Source organism: Leuciscus leuciscus, assembly GCF_965113295.1.
Source record: "Leuciscus leuciscus genome assembly, chromosome: 1".
NCBI lineage: Eukaryota > Metazoa > Chordata > Actinopteri > Cypriniformes > Leuciscidae > Leuciscus > Leuciscus leuciscus.
The window spans coordinates 52,781,812-52,799,165 of NC_138725.1; the positions used below are offsets into that span (position 1 = coordinate 52,781,812).

At 35.0% G+C, this 17,354-nt stretch overlaps 1 protein-coding gene across 1 annotated transcript; it reads left to right on the forward strand.

Annotated features, from left to right (window-relative positions):
- Positions 1-7,339: 7,339 nt before the first annotated feature.
- gfap (glial fibrillary acidic protein) lies at positions 7,340-16,251 on the forward strand. Its single transcript, XM_082142858.1, has 9 exons — positions 7,340-8,534; positions 11,675-11,735; positions 11,809-11,904; positions 12,201-12,362; positions 13,573-13,698; positions 13,822-14,042; positions 14,123-14,166; positions 14,256-14,341; positions 15,105-16,251. Exons 1-9 carry the CDS (start codon positions 8,038-8,040, stop codon positions 15,144-15,146), a joined length of 1,335 nt encoding a protein of 444 aa, XP_081998984.1. The 5' UTR covers positions 7,340-8,037; the 3' UTR covers positions 15,147-16,251.
- The last annotated feature ends 1,103 nt before the right edge of the window (positions 16,252-17,354 follow it).

Here is a 17,354-nt window from a genome sequence, read left to right on the forward strand (position 1 = left end):
ATATTAAATTTTTTACTTTATTTTCGATCAGATAAATGCAGCCTTGGTGAGCATAAAGGACTTATTTAAAAAAAAAAAAAAATTATATAGATATATATATATGTATTCATATATGTATGTATGATATAGGATATATCACTGGCTAGTAGTGTATTTCAGAATGCAGGAAAGTGTTATTATACCTGGAAAGTAAGCACATGGGACTTGGAATGTTTGTGATGAACTGAGAAAAGTGTTTGAAAAGGTGCCAAGCTTTCTTTGGAAATGTATTATGCGGCGTTCAAATGAAAGGGTATGTCGATGCCAGGGGCAAAATTCCATTCAGCTTGACGACTTTGTTTAGCTCAGGGTTTGAGTGACAGGTGTTCATCATACGGGCACACCAACACTGATCACAGGACCAATTGTCCTCCTTTTATATTATTTTGAAAGTATTTTGGCCTCCTCAAAAGAGTTGAATGGCTCAAATATGATCTTAAAAAGCTGCTAGTTCTTGTTTAGGCAGCTAAGAATCAGTATTGTACCAAATGTCTCAGAAATGTCACAGTAAGTCTAGTTGAAAACCCTGGGATAAGCAAAAGAATACAAACCAATAGGTTAGATACACAGTATATGATTATGTAACTTGACATGAGACTTGCAGTGCAAAGTCCAGTGTATATTTTCCAATAAAATAATATGCATAAAACAAACTTGTACGCTTGTTCTTGAATATACAGTATATATTATCATTTTCAGTGTACTGTTCTCTAATACCTATTGTGTGTTTGCCCGTGATTCTTGTTAACAGTGTGTTTCTCAGCATCAGTCTTTGTCTATTTGGAGTCAGTCTAAGCCAGTCACAGTACTAACTGCTTTTCTCTGTGAATACACGCCATTGTGGTATCAAGGAAGGAGTGACTGAATTTATAGCAATTGCTCCCCCTCGTCTCTCAGTTCAGCGAAGAGAAACATTATGTTCAGATGGGAATGAGGCCCACGTAAAGAAGTGACTTATGCAAAGTCTATTTGTTTACTGCATTTCTTTTTTTTTTTTTTTTTTTAAGGCTTCATTTGTTAGTCACGGTGTTCCTCTGGTCTTTTGACAACCAGACAAGAAAGTCAGTCTTGCGGATGTTGTTAAACCAGTTGTGACCGAGAAAGAATTTCTTTAGAATTCATTAGAATTTTTTTTAACTTTTATAATCTGAATGACATTTCAGGCAATGACACCTTTGAGTTGTTTAGAATGACAATTTCTTTGTCAGTTTTTTCATACTCTTAAGAATTACATGTTTATTTATTTTTATTTACCCTTTCAATAACTCAGTATTTAGTTTCAGTATTTTAGGGCTGCCAAAGTTGATGCGCAATGATACCAAAAACATTTCATATGTTTAACATGAACATTTTCAGGACTTTCTCACCATCTTGATATCTAGTGGCATTTTCATGCCAGGTTATAAACATTTTACTTATATATATTATATACATATATATATATATATATATATATACACACACACACACACACTATATATATTTTATATATATATATATATAGTGTGTGTGTGTGTATGTACATATATATATATATATATATATATAATTAAATAGAGATCCTTTTTATTTTAGTAATTTTTTTACTACAATTGTTTTTATTCTATTTTTAGTTTTAGATATTTTATGGTCATTCATTATATTGTTGTATATTAGTTTTGTTGTTAAATTAGTTTTCGTTTCATTTAACAAACATTTAGTTGTTAAAAACACTGCAGCGTTTGAAGCACAACAAATGTCTCTTGTCTTCTAGCGGAGGAGCACCTGGCTGGATTTTTTTGGCAAAATTTTCACTGTACACTGGACTTGCTATTTGTTGTGTTAGGTATGATTCCCATATAATAAAAAATTTTATCCCTCAGATTCTTCTACACAGTGCGAATCACAATCGACATGCACACGCATAAACAAACATAAATGCGCACAAACATAGTTTGGCAGATTAGTGCGGTCTCAGAGTCTGGTTGTGGCTTTGTCTTGGCTGATGATCAGTCAGTGAAAACATCATTAGGATTCTGCTGTTCGCTCCTTCCTCATTACACTGAAGACATGAATCCGCTGTTTAATGTTTCCAAACCTGAGAGAACGAAACCAAGCCGCAACGATAAAAAGAAGAGATTGACTAACAAAAAATGAGAAGGAATTGAAGAGGGAACAACTGGACATTTCTATGGAAATGCTTCTCGTACAGTAACTGACTTTCCTCTTTGAACTTTTCACCTCTCTTGAATGTTTCGTCTCAGACAGACATTCCCTCAGTTACCGGGGCTGGGGCAACCACAGTCACCCCTGCAGATATTTATTAGGGGATCGCAACAACGGCTCCATGTTAGTCCTGACACTAAACACACCAAACAGCATAAATTACAGCAGGTCTTGTAGTGGCCAGTGTTGGGCGTTGTGCATTACAAGTAATCCAAGTTATGTAATCAGATTACTTTTCCCAAGTAACTAGTAAAGTAACAAATTACTTTTAAATTTGTAACGAATTGCTTTTAAATTTACATCAAAACTTACATTTCAAATCGGCCTAAGTTACTTTGATTTCCCATTTATTGACTGACACTCTCCTGTCCACATGTTGAGAGAAATCGTAAGTATAGAGGTGTTGTGTGTAAACGTGATGGTTATTGTAGTTCTAGACTAAATGTGAGCAAGCATTTACTCATCTTACTTATTCAAAAACAGATTCAGTATTCATCAAAATGAATAAAAACAGTCAAATGCAAACTCAGAATATCCAAAATTACGCAAACCTGCGCTAATTAAATATCTTAACACAAATATACTTTATGTTTTTAATGTCCCTTTATTAACCAATGTCTTTCCTTCAGTAATCCAATCCAACCACACCATTAAGCAAAAATGACTTTAGATAAACATCACAAATATTTTGTTTTTATTGTTGAAGAGTGATGAACATTCTTGTCTGAGTTGTGCCCTCTGTACAGGTTTGAGTTTGCATTTCCTTCTTATTTATTTCCCTTAGGCCTTTACATTTGCCAAAAATAGAATAACCTTTTTGTTGTTATAAAAAAAACAAAACAAAAAAAAAACAAGCAAGCCCAGCCCAGATGAGAAATAACGCAAAAGTATTACTATGAAAAATTACTTTCCATTTAAAAGTAATCCAATTAGTTTCATTTTAGGGAGTAACACAATATTGTAATGCATTACTTTTAAAAGTAACTTTCCCCAACACTGGAAGTGGCAACACTCTTTCAGGAACATATGTGGAATTAAAGGCTCATTCGTATTCTAGTCGCCCTGTCAAGTTTCAACCAGCAAGTTTGTTGATAATTTAAGTAAGAATTCAAATGAGTTTTATTTGAAACCTAGTTTGTTCCCAGTTAAAATAGGGACTCTGTATTTAGACTTGAAGTCTGAATATTTCTGATATAAATTTTATTTATATCATATCTATATATATATATATATATTGTTTCACACACCTGCAGCAATACATGTTTAAACCGACAGCAAGCAACACATTAAGTGGAAATCATTTATGCAGAAACGTTTAAAGAAGCTTTATTGAATTTTTATGCTCATGCTCATCACATTTCAGTTATAATGGTGGTGAGTGATCACATTTTAAATTTATCGATTAATAATTGATACATGATTCTTCATGCACAACAAGACTCTTTGTACATTAGAGATGTTCATCCACACAAGTCTTGATCGCAGCAGTGGACATTTTCCTCAGGTGTGCAGGACTCCTCACATGTACGGGACAAATGAGAAACTGAAAATAGACAGTCATATATTAAATAGGCCTATATTATTTAAATTATATATTATTTAAATTAAACACACACACACATATATAACACACAGTCAAACCGAAAATTATTCAGACACCAGATATAATTTTTTATATATTTTTTTACTAGTGGTTGCAGGACACTAAAGTTCATTTATGTAAGTGAGGATAGCAAAATACAGTGAACTGTGACATACCCAAAAATTCTTCATACAGTGAGTGGACTACCAGTAAAATGTATAAACATATTATTCAGACACTTTAAGCAAAACATGGTCAGGTTAAGAGTTTTTTTCTTTAATTGCTAATGCGACCTTTTAATACCACAGACTGGACAAAATTAAGCATTGCTTGGTAATTGGTTTACCTAAATTGGTATTATCTAATTGTGTACTTAAATTTAACAACTGACAGCTAACAGCTATTGAACCTAATTCCTTTGTGAGACTATATCAACTGATTTGATAACTCATGAGTTCTTGTCATATTTTATTACCATTTTCTAAGCTATAGCGAATAAATTGTGATAATGTGAGAAATGTTGAAGGTGTCTGAATAAATTTGGGTTTGACTCTATATATATAATTTTTTTTTATTATAATTTTTTTTTTAAACCAAGGCTCAAAGCTGTAGTTTTGCATAGCAGTGACATGTCTGGGCACGTACCGGTGGCCTCGGTCCTGCAGAAGTTGGCAGATGGGGGGCAGGAAGTTATGACCTTGCAGTTGTCTTCCACACAGGTGAAGCACTGCAGGGAGTGCACTGCACAGAGAACAAAAGAGACATGACAACAAACAGATCATGAGGTACTGTGGATTTACATATGTAAAAAAACCAAAAGCAAGCAAGATATACACGGTTATTGTTATTTTTCCTAACTATTTCAGTACAATTAATTACAGTATGTTTAGCACAGTCGTTTCAGACAACATTTCCAGGTTTATCTCATAGTTCTGAATTCCAATCCTATCACCAATACGATAAATCTCAGGTAATGACCTATTCAGTATCTGTCTTTCAGCAGTTATAGAAGATAAACTCACCAGTAGTGCTGCACACGAGCATCAGAACAAGAGCACAAACTAGAGCCTTCATGGTTGCAGCTTTAACAAACTCCTTTTGAAGCAGCGATATACTTATTAGTGAGTGAGTGTCTGGTAAACTGCAAGTGTGTGCTCGTTTATATAGTATTTTGCTGAGAGTAGAGCATGATGGTATGCTGCAGTACAGGATTATTAGTATGCTGCAGTACAGGATTATTAGTATGCTGTAGTACAGGATTATTAAACACCTCTGGGCTAAAAAAAAAGTTCTTGGCTTGAAATTACAGGGAATTTCTGATGCCTAAACTCAACATTTCCACAGATTGAAATGTTTAATCGATATCTGAGAAATAAATAAATCATGAGAAACACTCTTAAAAACAGTCACGGTGAGTCACCTAAGATGATTAAATAGTTGCTATATGCAGCTTTGTACTGCCACTGCAATAGAGAGACACAAGGAACTGTCCTGGGGAGTTTTTTAGTTCTAAAAAAAAGGAAATAGTTTCAAGGTATTCTGTAAAGGGACCTGTCAGATTGAGATGGCTTTGTGCAGCATACTGTACATATTTCCTGTACATAAAAAAAAAAATAAAAAAAAAAAATTTCCATTTCTTTAAACCATTAGAACATATGAATTGTGAACTTTAGCTTGAGGAGGAAATAAGGCACTAAAATTGAAATGAACTGCCTTTTAACCAAGGTGATAACTTCTCATTTACATTGTTTGATTTAACATTCAATGTTATAATTATAATGTTCTTACAGTATTAACCTTAAGCCAGCAGATATGTAACAAAAATCTGTTCTAAATCTGTAAAAAAAAAGAAAAGAAAAAAATATGCTTTAAAGGTCAGAATTCCAGTAGAGAGTATTTCAGACAAACAGGACAAACTACATTACAATTCTTAATGTTGCTGGGAAAGATGACGTTAGGCTACTCTCTTCTTTCCCCAGTTTAGTCATATTAATTTATAAAATATATACAATTTGATATATTTTAAAGATACTTATATTAAATATTAAATATTTTTATATCTGCGTACATAAAAGCTTTGGGTTAGTAAGATTTTTTTTTTTAGCGAAATGTGTACATTTTTACATTATATTGCTATTCATCCAAGAGCAATTAAGTAGCACAACTATTTTCAACATTAATAATAGTAATAAGAAATGTTTCTTGAGCAGCATCATCGTATCTGAATGATTTCTGAAGGATCATGTGACCCTGAAGACTGGAGTAATGATGATGAAAATTCAGCTTTGATCACAGGAATAAATTACATTTTATAATATATTAAAGTAGAAAACAGTTCATTTAAATTGCAATAATATTTCACAATATGAATGTTTTTCTGTGTTTTTGATCAAATAAATGCAGCCTTGGTGGCCATAAGTGACTGCTTTCGAAATTTTTTAAATATATTATGTTGTGTACAAAAAAAACAAAAAACATACTTCCTCACACAACACAGACTGATATATTTAATGTGCAATTTCTAAATATATGTTCACAAGTGTGCAAAGTTCTTTACATTAAGGGGACAAACAATTTTCCCACTGACACATCTTCCCCCACTTTTCTTTGTGATTTTTAGACAGCAGAAAGGGACTAACATCTTCACATATTCCCAACACTCACTGGACCTGACCGTCCACCCATAACAATCCTGCAGTCTGCAGGTCATCAGTGTTGGCTGCTGATGAGCTCATCCCCTAGAAATCTGTTTTGGTGGATGCGTTGTTTCAGTCTGGCTGTGAGTGTCTCTGCCACTGATACACTCCTCTATTGCTGACGAGGGCATAAGCCAAACCATGTGTCCTATATCTTTTGCACTTCAGTAATACATAATGATGCAAAGCAAGTAGAGTGAGTCTTTGGTTCTTATGACTGGATGTTTCTTACATTTTAATATTTTTAAAAGATAAAAAAAAAAAAAAAGATATATATATATATAATTCATTTATTAGCAAAATGTCCAAACTACATTTTTTTTAAAAACATTTTTCAGATAAGCTTTTCAAGGCAAGATATTCCTTAAATATTAGCTCACATTCTTTTTTTATCATAGTTATCGTATAAAGACTTGAAATACAGCAGATGGGATATATTGTCTAATTTCATGATGCTTTGATAAGTTACTTTATTATTATTTATATACTATTATTTTTGTTTTGTCAGTTTTCAGTTTTCAGAGTTTTTTTTAAATTAATTTTATTAGGGAATTTGTCATTTTTATTAGTTTCTATTTTTTTATATTTGTATTTGACCTTTAATTTATTTATTGACCTATGTTTTATCTAATATTTATATTTTATTTGATTTCAGCTTTATTTCCATTTACGAAAAGGATTTTTATTAATAGTTGTAATTTTAGTTAACAATAACAACAGTAGTTTTGACAGTGCTTTTAATTTTTGTTTTTAGCTTGACATCCCCTGGTCTCTATTAACTTTAATTTTATGGCAGCTCAGGCATTTTTTCATAATATCTTATTTCATTTTCCACAGAAAGATTAAGTCATACAGGTTTGGAATGACATGAGGATGAGAAAATGGTGAGAGAATGTTGATTGTTGGGTAAACATTCCTTTTGATAGTTATACAATGTGAGTTGTGTAAAGCTGAATAAGTCAAATTATTCTGGTAAACATGAATCTGTGGTGCTGAAAAGTGTGTGTGTGATGTTCCCAGATCGGCACAAAAGAAAGCTTTCGACTCTATTTATAATGAAGATTTACGTAATCAACCCAGTGTTCTGTGACATCATTAAAATCCCTCTTGGAACGGCAGAAAAACTGTGACCAAGAAGGAGGAGAACTTCAAATTAACTCAGAAGAGGTACAAAGCTGCACTTTATTATGGGGTGAGAGAGAGAATTGAAGTGACAGTCAAATATCAGTGCCATTACAGTCTGTCCCTGTGTGTATGTGTTCCAGCAGTGGCATGAATAGGATTTTCTCTGACTGGCTGTGTCCCCTCCCCACACACGGTGCACCCCACACCAGAGAGATAGACCGAATAGAGTGAAAAGAGGCAGTCAGGAGACTGGGTGGACAAGCACAAACAATTCCGGGCTCACATACACACCCCCTGGCCTTTGCCCTCCCCATTGGACCCCCTCTCTCTCCCCCACCTTCTCTATAAAAACCCAAAGTTCACCCACACTTGGTCTCATTTTCCTCTGCCATGGAACCCCAGCGTGCTTTCTCATCCTACCGAAAGCGCTTCGGGACACCGGGCGGCTCCCCGTCCGTGGGGATCACCAGCCGCCTCAGCACGGGCCGCCTGTCCCTCCACAGCAGCCCGCGCCACCTCACCTCCAGCCCAGCCACCATGTCCACATCACGCTTGTCCCTGGGCGGGGAGCGGCTGGACTTCTCGGTGGACTCCCTGCTGAAGGCCCAGTACCGAGAGACGCGCACCAATGAGAAGGTGGAGATGATGGGGCTGAACGACCGCTTCGCCAGCTACATCGAAAAAGTGCGCTTCTTGGAGCAGCAGAACAAGATGCTGGTGGCAGAACTGAACCAGCTGAGGGGGAAGGAGCCCAGTCGTCTGGGGGACATCTACCAGGAGGAGCTGAGGGAGCTTCGCAGACAGGTGGACGGACTCAACGCTGGGAAAGCCAGACTGGAGATAGAAAAGGACAACCTGGCCTCAGACCTGGCCACTCTTAAACATAGGTAAGGACAGATGTGTTATGCCCATTCAAAGGGCTCTCCCAGAGTTGTAAGCAAAGTGGATTTTCATTGCAACTTAAAAACAAAAACAAAACAAAAAAACATAAAAATGATAAATATTTTATATCTTGCACCTTGTTTGTCTAAAACAGGGGGTTTCATACTAGTTTCAGGGGTCTGCAGAAATTATGAGAAGGGGAAAAAAAGAAGTTATAAATTGTATAGATAGGTAAAGAAGAGATAGATAGATAGATAGATAGATAGATAGATAGATAGATAGATAGATAGATAGATAGATAGATAGATAGATAGATAGATAGATAGATAGATAGATAGATAGATAGATAGATAGATAGATAGATAGATATTTTAGTTCAAAATGTTCACCAAACAATTCCATAGATAGATATTAAAAACACTTTTTTTTATAGATATATTTATAATATTTTATTTCACAATTTCTTTCATAAACACACACACATATATATATATAGTTATACAAATGCTTAGCATTTTTTTTATAGCAATTTCATATATTTTTCTTTTTTTCCTTAAAAATTTTATAAAAGGGAAGGAATAATGTTTTTGTTTTTTTACATTTCAAAATGTTATAAACTTTCATCTTCAGTGTAACTTCTGATTATCCCAGTTGCCTTGTATTGACATTATCTTCACATTTATGCTATTGGCAGACACTTGAAAGCGATACAATTAATCAGTTCAAAAATTTCACTTTCAGTTCACTTTCAAAAATGAAAAGAAACCCAGTGAGGAATATATACCTTCATACCTTGATTTACTGGTACAATTGACAACACAAAGTTAAAACCACTCTAACCAGCTTGTCAAAGTAAATAGGGTGTACTTGATCAGATGTGTCTGGCTGGGGTGGAGGTGTTACACATTCCAGGACATGCCAAGAAGAACACTAAGAGCAACAGGAGAACAATGACACAAAAACAGCTCAATAGCCATGTCAAAGAAACGCCATCTATTAACCTGCCCTTAAGTACAGCTGTCTTATGGGTGGATAATCTCTTAAAAATTAAAAAACTGCAGCGCCTTAAGCATTTTTCCAGATCACTGCCAAAACTACAATGTTACTAGTGAATTTATAGCACCCAAACCCATTTTCAATGAGAGGCTCTCCATTCCGTGCTCCCATTCAATCCCACACTGCCTTTTTTTTAGTCTTTTTTTTTTTTTACTAAAGCCTGATCCACTGAGTACTATGGGGGCAGGGAGGGGCACAATACCTCAGCACAGCTTCCACAAAGGCTGAACCCACCCAGTGCAGATGCCCCCTTCTTAGAGAGAAGAACCATTTTTCAATCAAGTTCCAAACCCTCAACTTTAAACTCATTGGAATCATTGATGACTTAAACAAAGAATCTTATCAAATAGAACAGACATGAGAATGTATATGTTTTTATATAAAATGTCACTTGTAATTCTCTATTTAATTCCTTGTTAATATTTGATGGAACATCAGTAATAGCGATGCAAAATAAAATTGTATTCATGGACCATGGTAACAAAAAAAAAGTGAAGTTGCATTAGGTCTGACTGAGTGATGTATCTGAATTCAAGGTGATTCTTTTTGATGTACATATTTATTTGCTCATACTAGGCACTATTTATTTGGAATTGTTTGCATTGATGTATATTGGACTGCTTGTGTCAGGTGTAGCTGCTCAGTTTAGAAGAATATGAAAGGTTGTGCATGTACTCCACCCCGTGGGAAAGAGTGGCTGTTGCAGTGTGTGTGAGAGCGGTTAATGATGCATGAGTGATCCATTGAACCCTGTCCTGCCCCCTCCTGCAGGTCTCACCACACCACATAGGTCCCCTCCACTGGGAGCCTTTCATTTTCATTACAGCTGTCATGACTGATTTATCACAAATAACTATTTAGGAATGAGGTTTTGGGAAATAACATTCATGTCATCACGGATAGCAGAGCATTAACTGTATTGTTTTTTTTGTTTGTTTGTGTTTTTTAAAGAGAAGTTGTATAGGGAGACCGGGGATTATTCTAACATGGGTTAATTGCAACACTTCCAAATTCTCCAATCAGGAACAAGTTATAAATCACCTGATTAACTTCACACATGCTCGGTTTAGTCGGTTTACGTGAGAACGAAGCGCCCTGTGGAAGACACAGCAGATTTTAGAGCAGAACAAGTTTTTTTGATGTAAGACTTTTTTTTAACTTATTTTATTTTTGTTATGGATATTTCTGCATTGTAGTTAAACTCATCAAAGTTAAATTATGTTTATTGTGTGTCTGTGTAGATATTTTTCATGCAAGTTGTTAGTGCTAATGTTTTGGCTGTTAGCTGGAAGGTGAGCTAGTTCATGGACTCTGGGTTAGTTGTAACATCATTGAAGTAAATTTTTTGTTGTATTTATGTTTTTTTTATTTATTCTATATGTCTAGGTCAGGAGTGTCCAAACTCAGTCCTGGAGGGCAACTGTTCTGCAACCATTCCAGACAGTCTGTCAGTTTTCATGTGGGAACATTCAATCTTTCTGCAGGTTATCGTTAGTATGTGGCGATAAGTGTCTGTCTTTATAAGTGAGTCATTGGCACTGTGAGATCAATATAGCTTGCTGGGAATGCTGCTTAAGTGAAGGCTTCAAAAAAGTGAATAAACATCACAATTTTTATAACTAGAACCCAACCTTTCTAATATATATATATATATAGAAAAAAACTTTTAAGAGGGAAAATAAGCAATCAACAATTACCCACGCACACCTGCAGGTGATAGATAGGTGCATAGGGAAAAAAAGACCAAAAAACAAGTCAAAAATCTAAACTGTAAAAAAAAAATCCTGTACACTATCAATACTTGCACATGTATAAAAATAGCTGTATTCACTTTTTTTTAAAACGCGTATTAAAATAGTTTTATTCACAATGTTTCGGTCCCATGACCTTCATCAGGAATATACCTGATGGAGGGAAAATAAGAAAATACACCAATGCTTGGGTCTGGGGTTATTTTGGTCACAAATCTTGAATATGTGGTTACAGTTGTTTGTTGAACTTAGGATAGAATCCTTTTTAGGTTGTGAGAAAGTTCGCTTTAGGAATGGTAACTCTTTGTTTGTTTGTTTGTTTTTTAATCCATTTCCAGACTTCAAGATGAAACTGCCCTACGACAAGAGGCAGAAAATAACCTCAACACCTTCAGACAAGTAAGAAACGATCCATTCCCGTCTCATTCGCGAGTTAGCATATTGCTGTCATGAATTTCACTTTTGATTCCAGGAAGTGGATGAAGCGGCTCTGAACCGTGTACAGCTGGAGAGGAAGATTGATGCTCTGCAGGATGAGATCAATTTCCTGAAGAAGGTCCACGATGAGGTTTGTTGTCTCTCCCACTCTCTCCTCACTACCTCCATCTGTTCAGTTCTTCCCTGTCTCTCAGATTTTACTCCATATCTGTCTCAAATCTGTTCATTTAATATGGCTATTTGTAGCTATAATGGATTCTGAAGCCTTTGACTGAACAAAGAGATTTACAATTTCATCGCTTGCAAAATGACAGCGTGGACAGTAAAAATCAGACTTGATCGGATACCGTGCTGTTAAAAAAAAAAGATAATCCCTCACCTGGAAACTTCTCTAACGCGTTCTATCCTCTTTCTTCCTCTGTGTAGGAGATGAGAGAGCTGCACGAGCAGCTGATGGCCCAACAGGTTCATGTGGATGTGGATGTGTCTAAGCCAGACTTAACCACTGCCCTGAAGGAGATCAGAGCTCAGTTTGAGACCATGGCCACCTCCAATATGCAGGAGACTGAGGAGTGGTATCGCTCAAAGGTTACATGAACACACACGCATGCATTCCCCTTAGTGGATTCTCTCTTTTAGAGGAACATTTTATTTATAATATTATATAATACATTTTATAGACTATAGTTATAAACAAATACATTACAATTTATATTATAAAATCACCCACTATAAAAATTGATTTTTCAAAGTTTTACAAGAAAATACTATTTCAGTCTGTCTTCTTCAAAATTTCATGTTTAATGTTATTTCAAAGTTATATCAAAGTTATTTCTTTGTAATTAATTGTGAAATTTACTAGCAATTGCTGAGTGAAAATTGTTTCTACACCAATTTTTTGTTGTAGAGCCCCCCCCCCCGCACATGACGTGTGTGACAATATTATACAAATTAAGAATTCATTCCCTCATTTTATTAATTCATTCCATCATTTTAGTTAAATTGTGGACATGAATTAAGAATTTGTTTCCTTGTTTTACTAAATCATGGCCACATTGTAATGATTCATTCCCTTGTTTTAGTTCAGTCAAAATGAGGGAGTGAATTAGTACAACGTGGCCACGATTTACTAAAAAGATGGAACAAATTCGTCATTTGTGGGAACAAATTACCAGTCAGAAACATTAAGGCTGCATTTATTTGGTCAAAAATACAGTAAAAACAGTATTACTGTGAAATATTATTACAATTTAAATTAACTAGTTTCTGTTGTAATATATTATAAAATGTAATTTATTCCTTTAATGGTAAAGTTGAATTTTCAGCATCATTACAGTCTTGAGTGTCACATGATCCTTCAGAAATCATTCTAAAATCATTTCTTATTATTATTAATGATGCTTAAAATTCAGCTTTACCATCACAGGAATAATTATTTTTTATTTTATATATATATATATATATATATATATATATATATATATATATATATATATATATATATACAATATATTACAACAGAAACCATTTAATTTAAATTGTAATAATATTTTGCAGTATAACTGTTTTTACTGCATTTTTTTTATCAAATAAATGCAGCCTTGGTGAGATTAAGAGACTACTTTAAAAAATATAACAAAAAAAAACACATTGTTTCCAAACTTTTGACTGGTATTATATATATATATATATAATTTTTATTTTATTTTTTTAATTGTCCACATGTCATGTGCGGGGCTTCGTATTTTAGTGTATTACTATAAATAAATAAATAAATAAGAAAAATGTATTTTATTAGTTTGCTGATCTGACTGATGCAGCCAATCGGAACGGAGAGGCTCTGAGACAAGCTAAGCAGGAGGCCAATGAGTATCGTCGGCAGATTCAGGGCATGACCTGTGACCTGGAATCTCTTCGTGGTTCTGTAAGTGTTTCATTTCACCTGCCACCAAACTTATTAAGAACAACAAAAGTTTCAGTCATGACTGTAGACCACAGTACTTGACAGCAGCGAAATCACGCATTAAAATCCACTCAAATCTTTCAGAACGAGTCCCTGGAGCGTCAGCTGCGAGAGATGGAGGAACGTTTCGCCATGGAGACGGCCGGTTACCAGGACACCGTGGCTCATCTGGAGGACGAGATCCATATGCTGAAGGACGAGATGGCCAGACACTTGCAGGAGTACCAGGACCTACTCAATGTAAAACTGGCCCTGGACATTGAAATTGCCACCTACAGGAAGCTGCTCGAAGGAGAAGAGAGCAGGTGAGGAGAGAAATGGCATGAACCACATTGATTCAATTAATTCAAATATGATTCAATTAATATTCTCCCACCTCTTCTAGAATCACTGTTCCCGTGCAGAACTTCACCAACTTACAGTTTAGAGGTGAGTAATTCATCATCCAGTTGTTGATTACAGCTTGATTTAAATTTCTCTATTTAATCGTGTGTGTGTGTGTGTGTGTGTGTTGCTAGACACCAGCATGGACACTAAGCTGACTCCTGAGGCACATGTGAAGAGGAGCATAGTTGTGCGAACTGTTGAGACTCGTGACGGAGAGGTAAACACGCTGCTAGGGGACGCTGTTCGTCAACCTTTAAAAATACCCATTTCAAGTTTTTGAAATCCACTTCACATGAATGCACTTCAACATAATCTATCTCTATCTATAACTATCTCTCTCACAGCACAATGGAATAATTGATCATTTTGTTTATTTATTGATTCGTTCATTCTATCTTTCATACATTGCATTAGAGCTGAGGAACCAAAACAAAAACCAAAAAAAACGTAATTGAGGGTCATGGGCCAAACATAAATGTTGCATTATATCCATTTATGTAAAAGTTTATATATTTTTTTGGTAACACTTTACAATAAGGTCCCGTTTGTTAATGTTAGCTCCAATGGACAGTAAAGCCTTTTAAATTATATTAACAGATACAACTTTGATACAAAACAGATACAAACAGATAGCATAATACAAAATGTTGAAATGTACATTAAATGAAATGAATAAATGCTTTAGAATAATTTTTCATTGTTAGTGCATGTTAACTAATGTTAACATGTGGAATCTTGTAAAGTGTAACCATAAAAAAAAAAAAAAAATCTAATTCATTAATATTCTGTACACTTCAAAGCAAAAATAAAACAAAAAACATTTATTTTGTGATTCGGCAGGCCAAATCAAAGATCATCATGGGCCAACTTTACCCTGCGGGCCCTGGTTTGGACATCTGAATTGTTAATTTTTCTGTTTAATTTTGTTGCTGTGTTTTCTGTTTCAGCTAAAACTAACCTGTGCAATCTCTCTTTCACAGATCATTAAAGAGTCCACTACGGAGAGGAAGGATCTGCCGTAATCAGTTTTAGACACTGGATCGGCTGCAACTGAAGAGCTCCTTCACTAATGCTGCGGTCAAATATGGGATTTCTTGCCAACTTGCCCGCTTATTTTCTCCTAGTGTCTATAGTTCCTGGGTGGGAACTATATTCAATTGCATTAACAACAATAAGCGATACACAACTCTCTCTCTTCCTGGGATTCTCTCTTTACTGTATCTGTCTTTTTTGTGGCAAAGAGTATTAGCATGACAGTAGACTAGTTTATCGCCGATTGTGCCATAAAAAGTCATGGTTGGAAAGATGAAAGTAGAAAGTAGAAAATGATGTTGCCAGTGGTCAGAGCGGGTACATGGGGATTATAGTTTTTGTCTAGCACAAACTGTAGAGATTTTGTTCTGAAATGTATTGTAGTCTTTAAGGATTATGTACTAGATGAAGAAGTGGTTTTTGAATCGGAATGGTCAGTGTTAAAGTAAGGCAGAAGGGAACTATAACAGCAAGATCTTTGTGAGAGTTTTAAAGGGATGATGGATTTTGTCAGCGGTGCTATGCATATTTTCTTCCTTCACTGTGTATGCACAATGTTTTTGCACAGTAGCTAACTCATCTCTTTGGACCCAGGATAAAATGCTTTAAATTGCTTGTTGACTTATAGAAAACATATTAATTGTACATTTTAATCAATAAAAAAACATTATCTTACTAAATTCATTATAAGCATCTAACATCATATGAACAGATGAATTAATTAGTTTTGCGACTGATACCTTGTTATATTTTTTTAAGATGCAGACAGTCATATTTACCATTCATTCCAGAAGGAATACACGCAATCAGGTTTCCTGTGCAGATTACGCTCATTTTTGTAAATGATCTGCACTGACCAACAAAAAGCTACTTGGTTTGAAAGTGACTTCTGTGTAAGATTTATCGACAATTATGGATCTTTTTTTTTGCATGCAAAATTTTGCTAATGTGACCCCCTTTACTGTGAGATAATACTGCCAGGTAACACCGAGCTATGTTTTCAACCGAGGAGGGCTAACTTTCTCACTACTCTTGAATACTGAATTGGATTTTACTGTATTGTGGTGACTAACATTAATAGTAATAAAAAATAATTATTATTCGGTAGTGTCTTGTGTCTGCTTATAGAAGAGGACTTCTCAACAAAACAGCATAATCATTGCAGCTGATGCATTCTGAGTGTTTAATAAAGACTCAAAAGTGAACGAAATAGGAAGTGACATGTGAACATGTCAAGGGGGCAGAAGGTTTGAGTGACAGGCGTGTGTGACAGGGTCACTGACAGAGTGCGGATCCCACGCATGGTAAGAGGGAATTACACGTCTTTGTCAGGGTATTATTATTATTTTTATTTATTTTTTGCCCTTTATTTAACCAGATAAAACTTTCTGTAATCAGCTGAGAGTCAGCTGATGCGAGCTTGACTAACGTGACCTGCCAGAAATAACGCTATGCTTGATTTTTTTTTGTTTTTTTGTATGATATCATATCTTGTCATTGTTTTTTATTTTGTGATATCATTTCATATCTTGTCATTGTTTAATACTGATATTTTGGTGGTTATTCTACTTGTTTCAAATTGTATTGTTTATATATGGTAATTCATTACTAAACTTTTATTTATAAAATGTAACTTGTAAATGTGAAAAGGGTCCATTCTCACACTTTTAAAACCCCCTGTTCCAAATGGACAGAAACTGGACTTGATAATCCAGACCCCATGTGTATTTAGAAGACCTATGCTGAGAAATGTGATTTTCCACAACATTTCCCTGGCCTAATCTGGGAACATTTCCTAAAAAAAACACTGAGCCAACAAATGTCAAAATCAAAACTCATGAAATAAAATGTAATTTCAGATCATCAAGCTTTGAGGTCACTAAAACCTTTCACAGCAATGCTAGACATTCACATTCATATTGAGTTGACAGAATTTGGCTTGAGTTGAGTCCTATGCGAAGAAATTGGGGCATATTACATGCGTCATTTGGAGTGTGGCAACTCTGGAACAAGGGCAACTGAGAGCCATAATTACATGATGTCCTCACTGATGTACTTTAAATAAGTGTTAAAGGCTAACAACACCTTAGATATCTGAAAAGAAGTACTTAGAACAATGTGACACATAGTTTGATAGCATTTGGATGGGCTACTGGTTCCAAGATAAACACTGCACTAAGAAATAAATCTTTATAGGC